At 42.4% G+C, this 18,528-nt stretch overlaps 2 protein-coding genes across 6 annotated transcripts in view; one reads left to right on the top strand and one right to left on the bottom strand.

The window, feature by feature from the left end:
- SWT1 (SWT1 RNA endoribonuclease homolog) overlaps positions 1 to 18,528 on the top strand; it is a 63,167-nt gene that overhangs the window by 20,891 nt on the left and 23,748 nt on the right. For 4 of the 5 annotated variants that reach the window (XR_011002030.1, XR_011002031.1, XM_068199490.1 and 1 more), the window contains exons 1-3: positions 14,784 to 14,993; positions 15,816 to 15,890; positions 17,974 to 18,032. Coding sequence is in view for 3 of the 5 variants with exons in the window: in XM_068199490.1 (XP_068055591.1) it covers positions 14,799 to 14,993; positions 15,816 to 15,890; positions 17,974 to 18,032 (329 nt within the window). In the remaining 2 variants the exon portion in view is untranslated. Of the gene's footprint in view, positions 1 to 14,783; positions 14,994 to 15,815; positions 15,891 to 17,973; positions 18,033 to 18,528 lie in introns of those variants that run through there. The other variant, XM_068199492.1, reaches the window with a different exon arrangement.
- TRMT1L (tRNA methyltransferase 1 like) lies at positions 73 to 14,839 on the bottom strand. The gene is made up of 16 exons (XM_068199494.1): positions 14,680 to 14,839; positions 12,014 to 12,166; positions 11,091 to 11,153; positions 10,174 to 10,287; positions 9,136 to 9,200; positions 8,671 to 8,800; positions 7,062 to 7,185; positions 6,569 to 6,648; positions 6,062 to 6,308; positions 5,202 to 5,414; positions 4,218 to 4,408; positions 2,930 to 3,008; positions 2,088 to 2,254; positions 1,826 to 1,885; positions 1,351 to 1,477; positions 73 to 1,229 (listed from the first exon to the last, which is right to left on the bottom strand). Exons 1-16 carry the CDS (start codon positions 14,798 to 14,800, stop codon positions 920 to 922), a joined length of 2,244 nt encoding a protein of 747 aa, XP_068055595.1. The 5' UTR covers positions 14,801 to 14,839; the 3' UTR covers positions 73 to 919.

Below are 18,528 nucleotides of genomic sequence, written 5' to 3'. Positions count from 1 at the left end.
GCTGACAGCTGTCAAGTGGAATACACAGAGATACCACAATTAAGTGTGGGGGAAAGAAAGGACAAAGGCAAGCTCATTTGGCTGGAATGCTGCCATGTATTTAAGGAAACCAGAACTGCCAACACCTGGCAGCGTTGCTTGTTCACAGAAGAGATCTTAGCTCAGAGTTACTACTGACAACTCACCACAAACTTCACCTGAATGCCCACTGTGGTCCCTTGTCCATGTACCTTTCTGCAGCACACAACCACTGTAAGCTCTGAGCAGACAACTACCTAGAGTGACTACACAATTCACTACGATTCGGTTACAAACTGAAGTTCAGTAGCAGCCGTGTCACTGCTCCTTTTCCTGTTCTCCTGGGATCAGCTCCTGCCTGGAGGCAGAACCCTGGAAACAGACCTGAATGCAGAGTTACATGTGCAACCTGGAGACACATCTGCACCCAGGCAGGAGTGCCTGGCTTTAACTCAGAGGGCATTTTATGCTGTGCTGTTTTCTTACCTTAACATGCCCTCTCTCTGGATTACAGCTGGCCAGGTTTTAGGAATGATGCATTTTAGGAACAGGCTGTTTCACAATAATGTCATATTCCAAAATACTGAACACTGTTGGCCCTGTCCCACCTCCTGGATGCTGTGCTGGCAGTAAGGCTTGGACAGAGTGGAAAGCAGCCTCCATGCGTGTGAAAAGGAGGTGAGCATAAAAGCAGGTAACTCCACAGCCTTCCCACAGTACTGATTCTGTGACCACAGCCATGCTGGGATCAGGGCTAAGTTCTGTTACCTAAGTCTAAACTGTCCCTCGAAGTACAACAGGCAGCTCAAAAGGGTCAAGCTCCAGCTTGGGAGGAAGGAGTGGCTTACTATAACAGGGTGCGCTGAAGTCTGTAACATCCTGATGAACAAACACATCTGCATTATTCAGCAGCACAGCGAGTGGGGTAGGACTCTGTGAACATGGCAGCGGCGACCCCAGATTTCTCATCTTCTGCTAACTTAGCCTCATCCACCTTGACTGCTGCAGCAGCTGGAACCTCTTCTCCTACCTGGATCTCTCCAAAGAGATGCACAGGGCCCTCTGCCCCCACGTAGGTGGGAGTGCTGTACTTCATGAGAACAGTCTTGAACTGTGCCAGGGGCGCGTTGGTGCGGACTCCCATGGGGTCGAAGTGGGTTCGGCTGACGCGGTATCCAGCCTCTGACAGATAATTCAGGAACTTATTTAACCTGGGAAGAAAGGCAGCAAAACCAAAGGCCTGCATTTAGAACGGACGTGGTGCTGACAGGGCTGGCTCAGAACAAGCTGTGTGTCAGTGTCAGAGCAGCTGGAAGGTGAAGCCACACTTACTTTGGCATGTTCATGCCCTTGATGCTGTGCCGGTGGATGTTGTAGTAGAACGGGGGGTGCTTGGCGCTGTGCTCGGCCCGCTGCCGCTTCGCCGCACTGCGCAGCACCTCCTTGCTTTTCCTCTTGCCTGCACCACAACAAGGCCACAGAAACCACTCAGTACTCACCGGCACCCCAAAAACGCCAGCAAAGCCTCAGACAGTACACACACAAACAAAGCCACGCAGCAACTTAAGCTGCGTGCCTGCTTTTGTAAGCTGGTGTTTGCAGAGGTAAAATCGGGCCTGAATTTAATCAACAGGCCATTTTCAGTAGTAACAAGTAAATTCAAGTGGCCTTCGTAGAGTATTTGGCATTCTTCTTTTACCAATAACTATGATTCTGGATAAAGATCAAATCGGTACTGGGTGGGAAAAAACTCCAGAGTACAATACTGTTAAATATAAAAAAAGCTACACTAAAATACTCCACTTACCATGTACTACGTAGGATTCTGGGGAAGTATTTGATGTTCTAATATATACGCCACACTCTTCTAGAATACAATTATAAGGCAAAATTAACTGTACTGTTAAGTGGCAAAATGCTTTAATTACACAGAAGGAAATAATTCAATTATTCAATAATGCATTCAAATCTATGGATACACTGCTGTTAAGTAACTTATCAAAGATCAGCATGTCTAAAAATCACCACAAAGCCTGTTCTTTCTGTGAACAGGCTGCCCCTTTTCTTACCTTGTTTGTTCTCATCACCAGGACTGTAGGTAGAAAAATGTTTGAGAGTTGTGCACTCTGCTTCACAAACTAATGTCTTCAGAAGTGGTTGAGCTTCATTCAAGCCATACTGCACAGCCTCCAGGAGCATCCTCCTGAGGAATCCAGTGTTAAAGAGAGCTCCTGACCTATGAAATGCAAGAGAAGTCAAAAGTTAAAGCTTCTTAATGGAAGCTGCTCCAAAATTCTCTTGCCCAAATTGATTAGCAATTATGTTACACTGAATTTTTTTTTTTGCAATGACAACAACACTGGTCTTGTTTAAAAAAATAATTTAAAAATCAAAATCTCTAGAACAGTCATTTTATTTCTGCCCTAAGATGTTGAGAAAGTCATTCAACCCCCACAAGAAAGGTACTGTTGACTGCCAACCATTTTTAATACTGATCTGAAATGGCTAAAATACTTAACAAGAATTATTCTTGTTTCTACAAATATTAATTAACAAGCAATGTAATATTTATTACCATCAGCACATGTAGTGATTAATTTAATAAATTCTCCACAACAGGAGTTACTTCTGGCAAACAGAGGAACACAGAGGCAGGTTCTCTTAAGCAGGACATATTTCATAAGTGCAATGAATGTGAAATTTAAAACGTGTTACTATTAATTAACTGGTCCGAAGAAAAGGAAAAACTGAACACCCCACTAAATTAAAATCTGCACTTGGTTTCCTGAGCTCCTCCTGACTGCTGTACCTCCTTTTGTAGTGCTAAAATAAAAAATGGTTATGGTATGAACAGCTGAGCTTCAGAGCTCCTGGAGTGACTCTCCAAATGTGTCCTGTGATGTGAACTTACCATAGAGGACCAAGAAGCACTGCTGTCCTCCCAGGCATGCTGCCGTGGCAGTCACAGGGCAGCTGCTGGTAAGGGTTTTCTGCACAGAAAAACAACATTAAAGTTGTTTGGAAACAGCCAGCCAAGCCTGCGTTACTGCACAGACAGAGAGATGCAGTGGGAGCTCACTTCAGTGAGGTATTTGGAATGACAACAGCAGAAGTGTGACACTCTTTTTACTTCTGCCAAGCAGCTCATAGTGAGATTTAGTGATTGATGACTTGATCTGTAATCAGTGTTAAAATATTGAAGAAAAGAAAAGCAAAGTAACTTCCCTATGTTTCTTTCAAGAAACAAGGAAAATATCTGTCTTCCTACCATTACATAAGCAGCTGTCCAGGTTAACAGTAAGTGCCAACTACAAAATCTGAAACATCAGCCAGTTACATCTGCAAAACACAGTCCACCTATGAGTCTTCTAAGCCCTGTGCAATTCAGGCATTAAGCAAACAATTCACTTACAAACTTAAGATCTCTACCATAACACTGTACTCAGCTACTCATCCCCATCCCTAAAACTTTTATCTGATTTTTTTAGCAACTTTTTAATACCAGGCTCATTGTATGCTTATGCATCCAACTCTGAGCAGGGCAAAGACACCATGATTTGACAGCAAGCTATCCAAGAACCTCGAACTAGGAAACAAGGTTTTAGTGTTTATATTCATTCAAACCAGCATCTCCAGGAGTGCAATTTTTGTCTCCTGTCTTTGCTAACCTCTGTATGGGGACAGCCCATTAACAATAGCAGGGGAAAGCCAGACTGCTCAGTCCACTGCATTTTAAGGAACTGAAATACATCAGAAAAGCAATCTGACACCAAAACCTATCCAGCTGCTGCCATCTGAAGGAACCCAATAGTATCAAAGGCTATCTTGAAGTGGCAGATCCATGGACATACCAGCTGCATCCTGCAGCTCCAGCAGCTAGAGGGTGGGAGGGTGTCCTGTGTAGAAACAAATCTTAGAATGGTTTGGGTTGGAAGGGATCTTAAAGCCCTGTCCAACCTGGCCTTGGACACCTCCAGGGATGGGGCAGCCACAACCTGAGTGATTTGTGCCACAAATCCAGTCCATTTACAGGAAAATCCATGCAGACAACTGATCCAGCTCATGGCCATGAGGCACAGCACCCTCTCCACCTCACACATACCACTCATCGTTACAAACAAGGGAATTGCTACTAATGGGATGTAAATATAAACAAGGCACAGAACAGAGAGACCAACTGCAAAAGAAAAGCCATTTACCTTCCACCATATTGCCCTCTTTCTGGAAAACCCTCTCTTCACACCACTGGCAGTGGATGAGGTATCGGATCTTCTTTGCAGAGTCATCCGCAGGGGTTGGGCCCCGTAAAACTCTGACCACCACCAGAACAAAGTGTTCCAGAGCTACTGCCAGCAGCACTTCAATGCCTTTGTTACAGCGAGCTGCAGCTCTGGGGGGAGAACACACACAAAAACCAAACTGTACTGAATTCAGCAGGCAAACACTACCATGGACACCTGAACCTGCTGCACAGTTCTTGAGCTCGTCTACTCACTAGACAGGGGTACTGAAGACTTGAGAGATCAGGAAGAAGTGTTCTTTCTGAAGTGCCTCATTTTGTGGCCTTTCTGGCAGGCCAAGCAAATCTAATTTTACTACTTCTTATCACAGCTAGAAATAGTGCTCTGCCACCTGCATCATCACATGTGCAGGGAGAGGACAAGGGAAATCTAAACATGTTCAGCTCAGCATTTGTGCCCTGGCATTCTCAAAACCTCTGGTGATTTAATTTCCTCCTCATCTTCCCCAAGCAGTTGTCCCATCCTCTTGCCTGTACTTTTTTCTCCAATTAGGTTTTAGATCTTCTTTTCTTTAACAGACTGAGTTTAGTTAGGGTATCTATATGGAAATAATTGATTTCACAAGTTAGCAGTCACATCCATCTTTTTAACCTCAAGTATCAGAATGTGCAGTGAACATCAGGTTCCACTGAAGCACGTCTAACTGAGAGGCTTAGCTAGAAGCCATTTAAGCAGTTTATTTTGTAATTAGGAAGCCCTGTGGAGCTCTAAAATGGCAGAATTGATAGAGAAATAGAAGAGTTTGCAGGTCTGGGTAATTTTTTTTTCACATTACCATCCCATCCCTCCCCTACTGATGCATTTTTGCCTTGCCCAGTCACTAATTATTTCTAATAATAACCTAGTAATTTTTTACCCTAACTGGAAATGGCTTAGCAGTACCTTGTGACAGCAGCAATCACAATCCTGGCTGCCAGCTCCTTGTAGTACTCTGTTCTGATAATATTGCAGCCGTAGTGACGCAGGGCCACGTGCTGCGCCTTGGCGTAGAGGGAGCTGACGTCTGTGGATGTCAGTGACACAATCCCAAGGTTTCTCACGTTTCTAAAGGCAGAGTCCAGGTAATTCACAGAACTTCCAAAGGGGTCCAAATGGCTGAAAAGAATGTACCACTGAGTGTCTATAAATGCTCCAAAGTCTGGCTTTACACTGAGGAAAACACTGTTTTATAACCTTCACCTATGATCACATTTAAAACAGAAAGAAGGAACAGGACTAAAACTTCCAGCTTAGATCTGGATGTTAGTCATCAATAACATAAAAAATCCCAATCACCTATTTTGATATCTGTATAGGGTTTGAGTGCATGCATCTATATACCCAACCTGGATGAATCAGCTTGCTTTAATTCAAAGTTAGTATGCTATAAAACAGAGAAAAACAAGAGATACAACTGACCGCATTTCAGGCTAAAATAAGTTTAAAAAAAACCCAAAACTGATTTGGTATTTCCCTTCAGCAAACAGATAATGAAGTTATAAAAAAAAAACTCAGCCTGGGTTAAAATTTTAATGTATATTTGTAACCCATTCTGAATGTCAGAAAGACTAATATTTTTCCAGCACTTTCTAAAACATTTAAGTTCTGTCCCCACACCATTTCTGGGACAACAAAATTACATTTCAAGTGACTGCTGGTTGATTCTCTTATCATTCCAATTTCTCCAAATAATCATATACTGGGAGGGTAGTGTGGTGTGTCAATACCAAACCAGAAAACTGACAGAAACATTCAACACTTACATAAAATCAAAAGATCTCAAATGCATGACAACATTGGCATCCATTTTTGTCACCTCAATGGTGTCACTGTTTTCTTTTCCATTTCCCACATTTTCACCATTGTCTTCTTCCCTAATGTTCACTTTCACCTTCATTTTGTTTAAATGACAATTTTCCTTAATCATTGTCACAGAATTTTCATTACAATCATTAATTGTAACTTTCACAGAACTTCTGAGGTGCTTTGCCCACTGCAATCCCATAATACCTGTGGAAAAACAGAATTTAAGGACAGTAAGACAACTGATTTTAAGAAGACCACTGAACTTCAATATTATTACAGCCTTTTTAAAAGCCTTAATACAGCTTTTGACAGCTGTCTTTTTGTATGGAAACTCAGGACTCCCTGCCTAAGAAAAAAAATTATTGTGTATCTCACGTTATTTTTGAGTATGTGTTGTCAGTTATGAGTTACTGCTGCTTCCTCCTATTAGATATTAACCAAAATATTAAAGAAATGGACTTTACCAGTGGCACCAAAAGCATCCAAACATTCAATGGGTTTGCGCTCCCCAGTGAGCACGGCCAGTGCACAGAATATCAACTGCCTGGAAGATAAAAATGGCCATAGTCTGTAAGTTGAGAGAACACTTCTGCTTCCTTTTCCTTATTTATTTCCCTTTAAACTAACATTGGGCTATTTAAGCTATACTCCACTTTTTACAGGGAAGAACTGTAAATAAAAACCTCAGCTGTGCTGGAAAGTTGAATTCTACAGCAAGGTATTCTTAAAGCAAGATCTACTCATTACAGGAAAATACTTAATTACTTCAGAAATGACACTATTTCACATATAGTGGTTTTGGGTATAAATATTATTTATCAATAAGAGTTTTCTGATGAGAAACTTTTTTCTCCTGCCCTCTGAACATAGGTTTGCAGGGTTGCCTTTCAAAACACAGATTTTTCACTACAAACTCCCCACCCCTCTGATTCAGCCTCCCACTCCCTGCTCTCTCACCTGTTGAGTTTCATTTTAGGATTAAAATAGGAATCTGTTTTCTGGGGCGTGGAGTGGTTGGAAAGAACCTGCACATCTGTGGCTGACTCCTTCACCACTTTGTAAGACGACTTGGGAGCACGAACTGAAACAAGTAATTGAGGCAGAAGGAAAGAATCGGTGAGAACTGAAATTAATATTAACCCAGTTGGTAAATTACATTGAAAAAATGCTCCCAAAAAGCAAGAGGTCTGGGTTATGCTGCAATCCAACCAGCACATGGACCAGTTTACAACGATGAGGGGAGAAGCAGGCAACAATTTATCTTCTAATCTCAAGTGGCAAATCAGGATCATGCTCTACTGCAATTTTCTTCTCATAAAACATCAGATTTGTTTCTCAGTTGGGCTCTTATGTATCCACTCCAGTTTAAGAAAGCCAGCCCCTGAGCCTGAGGCTTAGCACATTTGTTTTGCATGTTTAAACATAATACATTGCTAATTAATTAAAACCCTGTTAAGTCCTGATTGTGTCTCTATAAACTGTAAAAATCCCTGAAAATCCTTGATCTATTTTAAGTTATTGAACAGCCCCATGAAATGTGCATGAACAGCACAAGCACATGGACAATTCCAGCACCAGAGCTCTGTGTAGACAGTCTGTGGCAAAACAAGCTTTCAGATCTGACAACTGTAAGCACAGGCTGCCATTCCTCTGAGCAATTCATCCCCAGTCCAAAATGTGCCTAGGAACGCCAGGAAAACGTTGTACCAACTGGGTATGTCCCAGTGCTCACCCTGCCTCTCTCATCAGGGCTCTCAAACACACACATGGTGTATCTGCTCCACCTTCAGGGGCCCCAGGAGCCGCCAAGTGCCTACAGATCACAAAACCTCTGGGTTTCTCCTCCCCCCCGAGGAAAAACTGCCTCATGCATTTTGTTAAACAATGCTAAATAGGCCATTCTTTACTCACAGCTCTGAAGGGAAGCACACAGACATCAATGTATTTCATAACACAAAATCTATAAAGATATGGAATGTGGTACTACTATCACTTTTCAGACATGCAAACTGATGCCCAGGCATCAAACTACTGGCGTTCCAATTATTTAAAATGTTTTTAACCTAGTTTATGCAAGTTAGAAAGCAAAGTCTCATTCTGGACAAAGTCAGGTAGGATTGCAATTTACCAAAGAACTACTGACACCTCCATCATGACTTTCTGAGACTGAAAAAACATCACCTTGTTTTGGGAACCCAGGCTGGTGCAGTCTAGATAAAAAAGCTAAGGATTTTTATATTGCAGAAATATTTACTCCAGACTTTTTTTATTCTGTGGATGCCACGTCCTCACTCTTATGGAGACACACAAGCTGCTACTTATAACATTAAGGGTGAGTGGAACACTAGTTATCTCAATAAGAACACAGGAACTGGTCAGTGCAACACTAAATCACAACTCTGCTACACCTCTGATGAAACAAAAGTTCTGAAATATTAAGGGCAGATTTTTCAGTAGAAAGGCTAAATCTGTTTCTGAATTTTCCTGTGTCTCCCACCCCTTGTCACAGTTATTGCATGTGGTGCATGACAGAAAGACTGAATGTTTCCTGCCAGCCAGAGCTCACCTGTGATAAACCTTGACTCAGTCTCTCCTTTATTCACATGACGATTAATGTGACCTATCATGTCAGTTCTTCGTATTATAGTTGCTGAGCAGATGATACAGTGGTAATGAGCTCCCATCTTTGACAATGTCTGTAAAATAGTGTCTTATGTAGTTTCAGAATACATAAAACATGCTTGAAGTAGAACTGAACACAGGCATATGAGAAGTCATCTGTCTGTTACCTCTAGATCACTCAAAATATCTGGAATCTACCGCCAGAGCTGATGTAGGCAGCAGCCCCACACAACAAGAGAGGTACAACCACATGCAGCTACCCACACATCCTGGACCAACAAGTTTTTGGCATCACACACAGAGGAGCAAGTTGTATTTGGCAACTCAGCACATCTCAAAAGTTCCCCTCAGTCACCCAATTCCCCCGGTTTGTACAGTAACAAGAATTTCTGTGATTCAGCATTTTTACCTGGTCTCCAACAAGGTTGGGTTTTACTGGCCGACAGGGTAAGTGACAGATGCACATTCTGTACCCTGGAAAACAAATGCCATCCCAGAACAGTAAATGAACAGCATGTCTGTGGCCTGCACCTCATGCTCTCACTTCAGATTTCACCAGACAGCAACAAGAGAACACCACCAATTATCTGGTACATTCACTCTCTGCACAGGGAAATTTATCAGCTAATTATACACTTTAAACTTTATAATGCAAAGAATTTAAAATTTATTAAAAAAAGTCTCTGAGCATCTTATAAAGCTACACCAAGTGTCCAGTTCAAAAGTACCTAGGAGTCTTTCACAAAAATATTGTTATCTGGCTAAAAGACTTATGTGAAGACTCCTATAAACATATGTTCCACAGTTAAAGAAAACCAAAATGAGATACCTGATACTCCAGTTGGAACATTTATAGTTCAACTTTATCTTGCCCATCCTCTCAATAGTCACTTCATTTCCCACAAACCCATACACATGGATTTTTAAAAAACACACACTGCTCACTTTATTTTCCCTCCTAAACTTCTTGCAGGGATTTTACTGCATCTTACAAGCACATCACAGAGTTTATTAAAAAAAACATTAAAGCAACTAAATACTGATACTACATAAAGACTTCAAGGGTTTATCAGAACCTATGGAATCTTGATGATCCATCAAAATTGATTACTAGTGTGTGTCTAATTATTATTATTAATATATAACTAAAACTTTTATTAAGTACATACATATTTTAAATTTTATGGTAATTTTCATGACACGCCAAGCAATTATTGGTCATTTTCTAAAGAGAAAATGCACAATTGTAACCATTCTGGCTGGAGAAGAATAGAGTTCTTTCACATTTATGTTTTACATCCCACCTCAAAATTCATTCCGTCAAAATATGGTTCTAATTCAGAGCTGGCAACAAAATGCTTAAGTCAAGGGGAATTTTGAAAGATGAAACACAGAACATACCCACAATTTCTTCTAGTGTTTACTATTTAAACCCAGTTGCCATTACCTTCAAATTCAACAGAGACCTTCCAGTGCAAATTCTGCAAGTGACGATGGAGTTTGTGGCTATAGCAAGCTTTGAATTTCTCTTCGGGACACAATGGACAAGGCTTCCTTTCATCTGAAAATACAATTAAAAGCTATGAGAAACATGAAATGCACTTACCACTTGTGTTAGCTGAGATGCAGGTCAAGAGAAAAAAGGTTGAAAGTAAAATCAACAAGAGTTAGAGATGAAATCCTCAGGGAACATTCTATTTCACGCACAAACTTCAAATTTATGTGTTGCCTCTTTCTGCTCCATAGACTATAGACCAAAATCACTCTAACTTTAAAAATCATTAACTTCTACAACCTTTGGGTTTGCTTCCTAGTATTTTTTACTCCAGCAACATGAAGCTAATGAAACTTCTGAAAAGTACTGAGGAACAACAGAACTTTATAGATGACATGCAAAGACTTGAAATGTTTAAAAAAAACCACCAAACCAACACCCCCAACAAATCAAGAGGTTAGAAAAGGATTTTGTTGTTCTAACTCCCGGATCTTTTGGACAAAACAAGCAGCTGATAGCTATTTAAGCTGCAAAATAAGGCAGTGTACCCTATAGAAAATAATTTTGAAAAATATAATTCTTGAAAATCCTGCATGTGAGACACAAAAAGCAAAGGCAAGGCTGTGCAATGAAGGTGTTGAAGCCCTTGAAGCAGTAATCTAAATAAAAACTAGCTGAATGTCAAACAACCTCTCAGGCAGAATTTAGCAGAGAAACAAGAGAATAAATCATAAAGCCCTTTTTTACAAAACCCCTCATCTTTAAATATCATAAATACATGTAATGTGATAAAGATAAAATCTAAAGGAAAATGTAAATACCTGTAACACGAAGATCTGTGTTCTGGGACACTACTGTGTAAAACTCACCTTCTCTCACGTCAGCCAGTTTCTCTAGATCAGCAAGGTGTCTCTGAATTGAAATATGTTTGTCTAAAAAATATCCAGAAATATTTAGAAGTTAAACATTCTTATTTTAAAAATTGCTTTTAATTCATTGCTAGTTTTCTATGCAACATATCAAATCTAGCACTGTTAGAGAATGACTGCAGTAGTGACTGAAATACTTGGTTTTGTCCTTTTACTTCCATGGCAGCACAAATGACTGCAAAAATTATCCCCAGAATAGCTGTTTAATAAGATGCATATATTTGCATATATTTCTACTTTCTTTTAATACTGACACACAAACTTTCTAAGACAGAGAGACCCTAATTAAAAAAAAAAACAGCTGAAAAGATCAAGTCACATTCTCTTTACACCTGATTTTATTGCTCAGCATTGTTAGTGAATGCAAATCATGCACAAAAGCAGTACAAAAACATCATATGAGCTCACTGGCAAAACTAAATATCAAGTATAAGTGGACCAAATTTAAGAACAATTATTCACTGTAGAGCCAGGATACATTAAATTCTACCATTTTTTCCTTCCCTTAGTAAAGAACCATTAGTAAACCATTTAACCTTTAAATCTACCACCTGATTTTTCAACTTATCAGTCAGAATTGCCAATACCAAGAAAATTAGGTTGAAATCTGCTTTATCGATTCCAGCACACAGAACTTCCCAGTCCACTGTAACACAGATTCTGTAGCAACTTTAAGCTTTACAATGTTTTTACAGGATAAATCTTCAGGTTTTCTTATGCCAGACAAAGCAACTGATCCACGTGGTCAGGATACAGAGCTGAGTTTTAAAATGAGATTTCACACACTCCCTTTATCTTTCCTACCTAGTATTTCTACCTTTCCTCCAGCACATGGCACAAACATTAAGAGTTTATTAACAAACCTCGTGGGTAATCAGATGATACATCCAAAATATTGCTATCAGATTCTCTTGGGTGTTCTTCCTCTGCTCCTTTGTCTTCAGCTTCCAATTGTGATTCAGGAATTTTCATATCAATGTTGCTGCTTTTCACGTTTTCAGAGATCACCAAACCATCTTAAAATCAAACAAAAACACAGTAAAGGTGTCACTGATGTAACTGAACTATACAAACATGTTCATTTGTTGCCAATAATCTGGTGCTGACTACAAACATGAAGAAGGAAAAAAAAATATGTAGGAGAATAGGAGATGAATTTTCACTCCAATTATCCTTGGAAACCACTGTGGAATAATGTCACCTGGACAGCTGAAATGACTATTCACACATCAGTATCAGATGTTTAAGATGAACCAAATAATATTTACACGCTATTTTCTGGCAGGATGCAGTGAAGCAAGGCAAAGCAGGCAAGGAAGAGCTCCAAATTCTCCTGACAATTTTCTATCAGCTAAAAAAGTTTGTTAACAGTTTAGTTCATGAATCACACAGTATGAAAGAAGGGACTTAGGCAGGAATTTGCTATCAGCAGAGGCAGAGATGATGGAAAGTCCTGGTGCCATCAGCATTTGCAAATGAATTACTTCCCGGGGCAATACAGATGGGCCTGGTGAAGAATTTCCAGCATTTAAAGAGGCTGAGAGATGGGGTGATAAAATGAGAATGAGAACAGTCAAACCCGGGGAAAATAACTGAAGGAAAAGGTGGAAATCCCCAGAAGGTGTGGTTCGACGGGATGGTCTCTCCACTAGGAAAGAATTCAGAAAGCCACATAAATCTATAAATATTGTCCTACTCCCAGCAAGATTCCAGGGGACAGGTGGGACTAGGGAAATTTCAACCACGGGTAACAAGAAACAAAGCTCTGGCATAGCTTTGCAACTAGTGAGAAGCAACAGAGCAGGCCAAGGTTTTTCAGCCTGGATGGCACAGACAGGAGTTGCAGAGGGAGCACAAAAGGCAGCCACAAACTGTCTGTGGATGTACCTCATGGAGAAAATACGGACCTACAAACTGGTTTGTGTTGGAAGTTATTTCCAGAGGATGCAGGAATGGATGGCTGCTCTCCGGATGTGGAGGGAGCAACCTGGGATAGTGGAAGGTGTCCCTGCCCATAGCAGGGGCTGGAACAGGATGGGTTTTAAGGTTCCTTACAACCCAAACCATTCACTGATTCTCTGATTTCACTGGTCTTCCCTATCCACTTATTTCTGACCAAAAGTTAAGACAGGCTGGAAGGATCTTACAGCAGTTCTTCAGATTCCCCTGACCTACTTTTGTTTGTTTTCTTTTAAACATCGCTGTTGGGTAAAAATACCTGTTATTAAGAAAACTGGCAGAAAGAGAAAATGGCAGGAATACCACAAGACAGGGGCTCAAAAACCTGAAAAACAGGAGCACAGAGAAAAATTATTCTACCTATCTTAAAATCTATCAGGAGGTGCATTGCTACGAAGTGATTGTTGTGCTCCTCACAGACCTGTTTTAAGATGACAACTCACCTAAGAAAGATTTGCATGGAGCCCACTGCTCCATTAAAAAGTTGCAGGATTCCTGGTGATAGTTTCTACATGCTTTATTAATATAAAGATAGAAAGAAAACGATTAAGTAAAAGCAAGTTTAGTAAGAAATCCCTAACAACTTTAAATTAATTTTATTTATTTATTTAAAATTTATTTTAATTATTTAAATTAGTTGCAGGAAAAGTGGAAACAGTTATAAAAATGTATCGTGAGAGCACAGCAGTGACAAAAAAACAGCAGAGTTGGACAGTCTGCATCTTCAGAGCACGTGGAGAGGTTAAAATGGTTGAAAAGGATAATTCGCACATATGTTAAAAAAGCTACTTAATATGTAAATGTACAAGGAGAGAGGCAAAATTTCACATTGAATGATGAAGGCAGGAAGGCTTCTACCGAACCAAGACCTCAGGATTTTTTAAATGCCCACCAGGAATCACTGATGACACACAAACAGAATAACGCTTCTTCAGAGAGCCTAAAGTACACTTACACGAGAAAAACAATTCATTAGAAGCGTCAGTTCACGCCAACCGTAAGGCTGCAGCAGCAAAGGGCTGGCAGCGAGGCTGGCCTGGGGAGCTGAAGTCCAGCCAAACCAATTCACAGTCCCAGAGCGGGTCCGGTCGGAAGGACCACGGCGGTCCAGCCTCCCTGCTCCAGCAGGCGCATCCTGGAGGACACGGCGCAAACACGTTTGGGGTTAAAAATCTGCGAGGAAAGATGCGCGGCTGAGCCCGCGCGGCCCACGCCGCACTCGGGCTCCCCAGGGGACCTCATGGAATAATAAATGACCCCCAAAGACAAAGCACCGCTAGGTTTGGGGAAGAAAGAAGCGACAGGAGCGCGGGTTCAAGCGGAGCGAGGCCCGGCGAGAACACGTGTGGCCCCGCACCGCGCTGGGAAAACGGGAGAACCGGGAGCCTGCGCCTCGCAGGGCTCCCCGGCGCAGGCGGACAGACACGGGAAGCAGCCCCGGACTATAAATTCGAACCCGGCCGGGGTGTAAATTCGCACCCGGCCGGGCTCCGCATGGCGCCCGCCCGCCCTCAGCCCCGGCACGGAGGGCCCGGCTCCCCGCACCCGCCCGATCGCCGCCCGCTCTCACTGAGCGCCGCCGGCTCGCCGTCGCCTTCATGGTCATGGCTGTGGTTTTCCTCCTTCTCCTCTTCCTCCTGCTGCTCCTGCCGCCGCCCCAGCGCTGCCTCCGCCGCCTCCAGCGCTGCCATGTTCCCGCCGCGGAGCCCGCTCGCCGAGGGACACCAGCTCCGCCTACATTTCCCAGGCGCGCCCGGGCCGGCCCGGCGCGCCCCGCGGCAGAGGAGGAGCCACGCTGGGGCCGGGGCAGCCGCGCCGGGCACGGCCCGAGCCGCCCGAACGGCCCCGACGGCCGCGGGGCCCGCCGGGGAGCGGCCGAGCAGGGTGAGGCGGCGCCGCACGGCGTCCTGTGAGGAGGGAGGACGGGAAGGGAAATGGGCGGAAGGAAGGGAAGCTGTGTTGGCAGCGCCCCGGCTGCCCCCTCGGAGGGAGTGAGGCAGGAGGCTGCCGCCCCTCAGCCCTCTGCGAGAGGCTCCTTCCGAGCCCGGCGCTGCCCGCGCCTCGGGGCGGATTCGGTGCCGGGCTCCCCTGCTCGGGTCCGGATCTGGGCACCGCCTCGCTGGGAGCTCCGGGTGAAGCCTTCCACAGCTCCCCTGAACTTCCCGGTGGTGTGGCGGGGCTGCTGCGGGATGTCACTGTAATTCCTCCATCCTCGGGGGGGGCCGAAGGTGACAGTCACACAGTCGGGACCGCCTTAGACAGTCGCGGCTTCAGCTGGGCTGGAAGAGCCCTCCAAGCCCATGGAGTCCCAGCTGTGCCCGATCCCCACCGTGTCACCAGCTCAGAGCACCACGTCCAGGCCTCCTTTGGACACCTGAAGGGATGGGGACTCCAGCCCCCGACAATGTCCGATGGTCTTAAAACTTGGTTATACGACTTAGTATTGAAGAACGCTAGGTCTTATTTGTTTGCTGGTACAAAATAGGTGTCTCTGGGGAGGTGTAATTGCTGTCCTTTCTGCTCTGCTGTCCCCTCAGATGTGAATAATTGATTAACCCTGTTGAGATCTGCTGTGGCTCTGTAATGAGAAAACAAAAGAGGGCTATTACAAAGTATTTTTCTCTGTGCAGTTAAAACTTACTTTTGTCTCATCTGGATCTAAAAACTTAAAACAAGCACTAAAGACAACATGTTTTTTTTCCGTAGGATTTGAAGATGTCTAAAAAGAAGCTGAAGAAATTATCTGGAAAGGAAGTCTCTTTGGATGGCCAGGATGACAAAGTAGGAGCAGAAATATTATTACTTTTGTATCTTAATTCAACCTCCTACATTCTAGAGGACGTTGTTTAGCAGCCTTGTGGTAGAAGGATGAATCCAATCTAAAGACAGTGTCATAAAGAACAGCAGGAGGGTTGAGTTGGGCAGATAAATGTGGTTTTCTTCAGAGGCTGTGAGTAGTATGGGTATCAGAAAATAAGAGACTTTTTCATTTCAGTGTATCTTTCTGTTTGAGGAAAGTTGGGTTTAATACTGATACTGAAACCAGTGCTGTTTTCTTGGACTGTTCTGTATCTTGGATCGTATATCCTAATTTTCTGATTAACCACATGTTGTACTTTTGGCGAGCGACTCAAACATTTCTTTGTAGCCACCGAGACATAAATTAATGACCAAAATTCTCAGCATATTCTAGTACATGCTTGTATCTAATGAGTCAGCTTTCACTGAATCACTTGTAAAATGCAGGTGCTACAGGAGTTGTCACCATTTGGTCATAGGTGTGTGTAGCTTCCTATTATTTTTTATTGTTTATGTCCACTTCTGACAAGTTATTTGCTCTCAGAAGTGCAATACATGCTTGATAAATCAGTGGTTTATTAAATCCACAATTAAATTTGCTAGATTTTTTCCCGTTGGATTTTTCAAGGAATATGTATAAAGTAAATAGCTTTTACCTGTCTTGTCAACAACTTTTTTGCAACTGTTAATAAATGAGCATGATTATGGCCTTATAAATGGCATTCTTCATGTTAGAAGCTTTCTGATCGTAGAGAAAATGTTGTTAAAAGTCATATGTTTGTAGCTATTATTTCTTGTCCTGATTTCCTTCCTATTATTCAGTTTATCTTTTAAAATTAGCTTATCCCGAAATACTTTATTGTTTTGAGGTTTTTTTACTTCTGTAATACAGAGGGTAAACACTTTGCTTAAAACCTCATACTGTAGCTAATTGCCGTTGCTAATGCCTCACCAGTTTGAAGAATACAGCTTTAACAGCAAAAGGATAAGGAAATCTCTGGCAGGAGCAAGTGTCCTGCAGTGTGATCCCAGCATGGGTGGGAGGTGTCTTACACCCCAAACCGATCATGCTGGGAGGTGAGGAGCAGTCAGAGAACTTGCTTATGATGATTAAATTAAGTGAAAACTTTTGAGAAAAGGAGGAGATAAGTTGAAAAGAAATATTAGAAATGTCATGAAAACTCATGGTTGTCAGGGAATAGGCCTTGAAGAGAGAAGTGAGGAGCTGGAAGTGGGTTTGTTATCACCAGAAGTTGTCCCAGCAGCATCATGAGCTCCACCTGCCCCAAGGGAGCTCCTTCACTGCTTTCCAGCTGCCGGGGACGGCGGGGGGTGCATGTGACCCCGGGGGGAGCCTTTGGAATTGTCTGTCATTCTATTTGTTCTTTGCATTGCTGGTATTGGTCCTGCAGCTCCAGAACCAACCACAGGCAGAAGTTCTCAGAACTGCCTTAATTTAGGACTCCCCTGGTTTCTGCAAGCCTTTGATTTTTGCATTAAGTGCTCTCCAGTGTGGAAATAAACCAGCTAAGGTAGGAAAAATCACTGCAGCAGTGACCTAATGGCCTCACTGAGTCAGCAGGCCTCAGTTACTGAAGGAGTGAATTATTTGTGAAAGGATGAACTGTCTGGAGCTTCCTTATCCAAAATAATCCATCTGTTACCGTTCTCTGTTGTAACTTCCTACACCCTGCTGTGGTTTGGGGAAAACTGAGTCGTATAACCCAGAGGTGTATAAAAACCACAAGTGGACACATGGTTTTACCCGAGTGAGTGCCTGTGAATTGATCATGGTAGGAATGTTGCTATCTCAGATTTGTAATTGTCACTGCTGTAGTGGACCCTGTTGAATCACTTTGTAAGCATTAAAGTGCTCCATGATTAAATCATGAAGTGCTGCTAGACCCTTGGCACCCTTATCTTTGCATGCACATCCTTGGCACCCTTTGACCTTAGTGTTTCTCTAAGCAGCCAAACCACCCAGTTTTCACATTGTCTTACGAAGTTTTTGTTTTTTTTTTCAACTGCAGTTTCCTCTGTAAGCCCCTGAATTTTTTTTTTTCAGAACTCTGAAGACACAAGATCTTACAAGCACACTGTGAAAGGAGAAACAGAACTTCAAAGGTAAATTCTCAATCTGTCATTAAATAGAACTGCTTAAAAATGTAACAGTCACAGACCATTTAATGCTGAAGACTTTTTTTTCAACCCATTCAGCAAATAAAATATGGTATTTCTTTGGATATTTTAAACCTAGTGTACAGTAAATATAATTACTGAGTATTTTACTCTGCTCTTGTAAGAAAGTATCCTAATAATTTTTCATATAGTTCACGATTTCTGTAGAATGTTACTATATTCCCCTCTGTTGTTCCTTTTCCAAGTTCCCCAGTCAGTGCAGGATAAACATTTTGAAAGCTGTGTGTTCTGGCACTGTGGGACCAAGCTGACCTTTTAGGTAACACACCTCCTTTATCACTGAACTGCTGTTTAAACTTATCTGTGTGATAAGAAACTCAACTGTGTAGGGTGTCTCTCAAACCAACAGTGAATGCAGAAAAAGCTTTTTCTCCATTTTCTTAAAGCTAAAATGGCTGTGCAGTGGAGAAAGGTAAATCCA

This window comes from Anomalospiza imberbis, chromosome 9, assembly GCF_031753505.1.
Source record: "Anomalospiza imberbis isolate Cuckoo-Finch-1a 21T00152 chromosome 9, ASM3175350v1, whole genome shotgun sequence".
NCBI lineage: Eukaryota > Metazoa > Chordata > Aves > Passeriformes > Viduidae > Anomalospiza > Anomalospiza imberbis.
This window is presented reverse-complemented; position numbering and strand designations above follow the sequence as displayed.

Excerpts from the sequence above, each read along its gene's own strand:
- TRMT1L (XM_068199494.1), bottom strand. The coding sequence starts at position 14,800 with ATGGCAGCGCTGGAGGCGGCGGAGGCAGCGCTGGGGCGGCGGCAGGAG. Across the intron at positions 6,309-6,568 it reads GGATGCTTTTGGTGCCACTG|GTATTATGGGATTGCAGTGG; the intron begins GTAAAGTCCATT and ends GTTTTTCCACAG. Across the intron at positions 3,009-4,217 it reads AGAGGGCAATATGGTGGAAG|AAAACCCTTACCAGCAGCTG; the intron begins GTAAATGGCTTT and ends TTTTCTGTGCAG.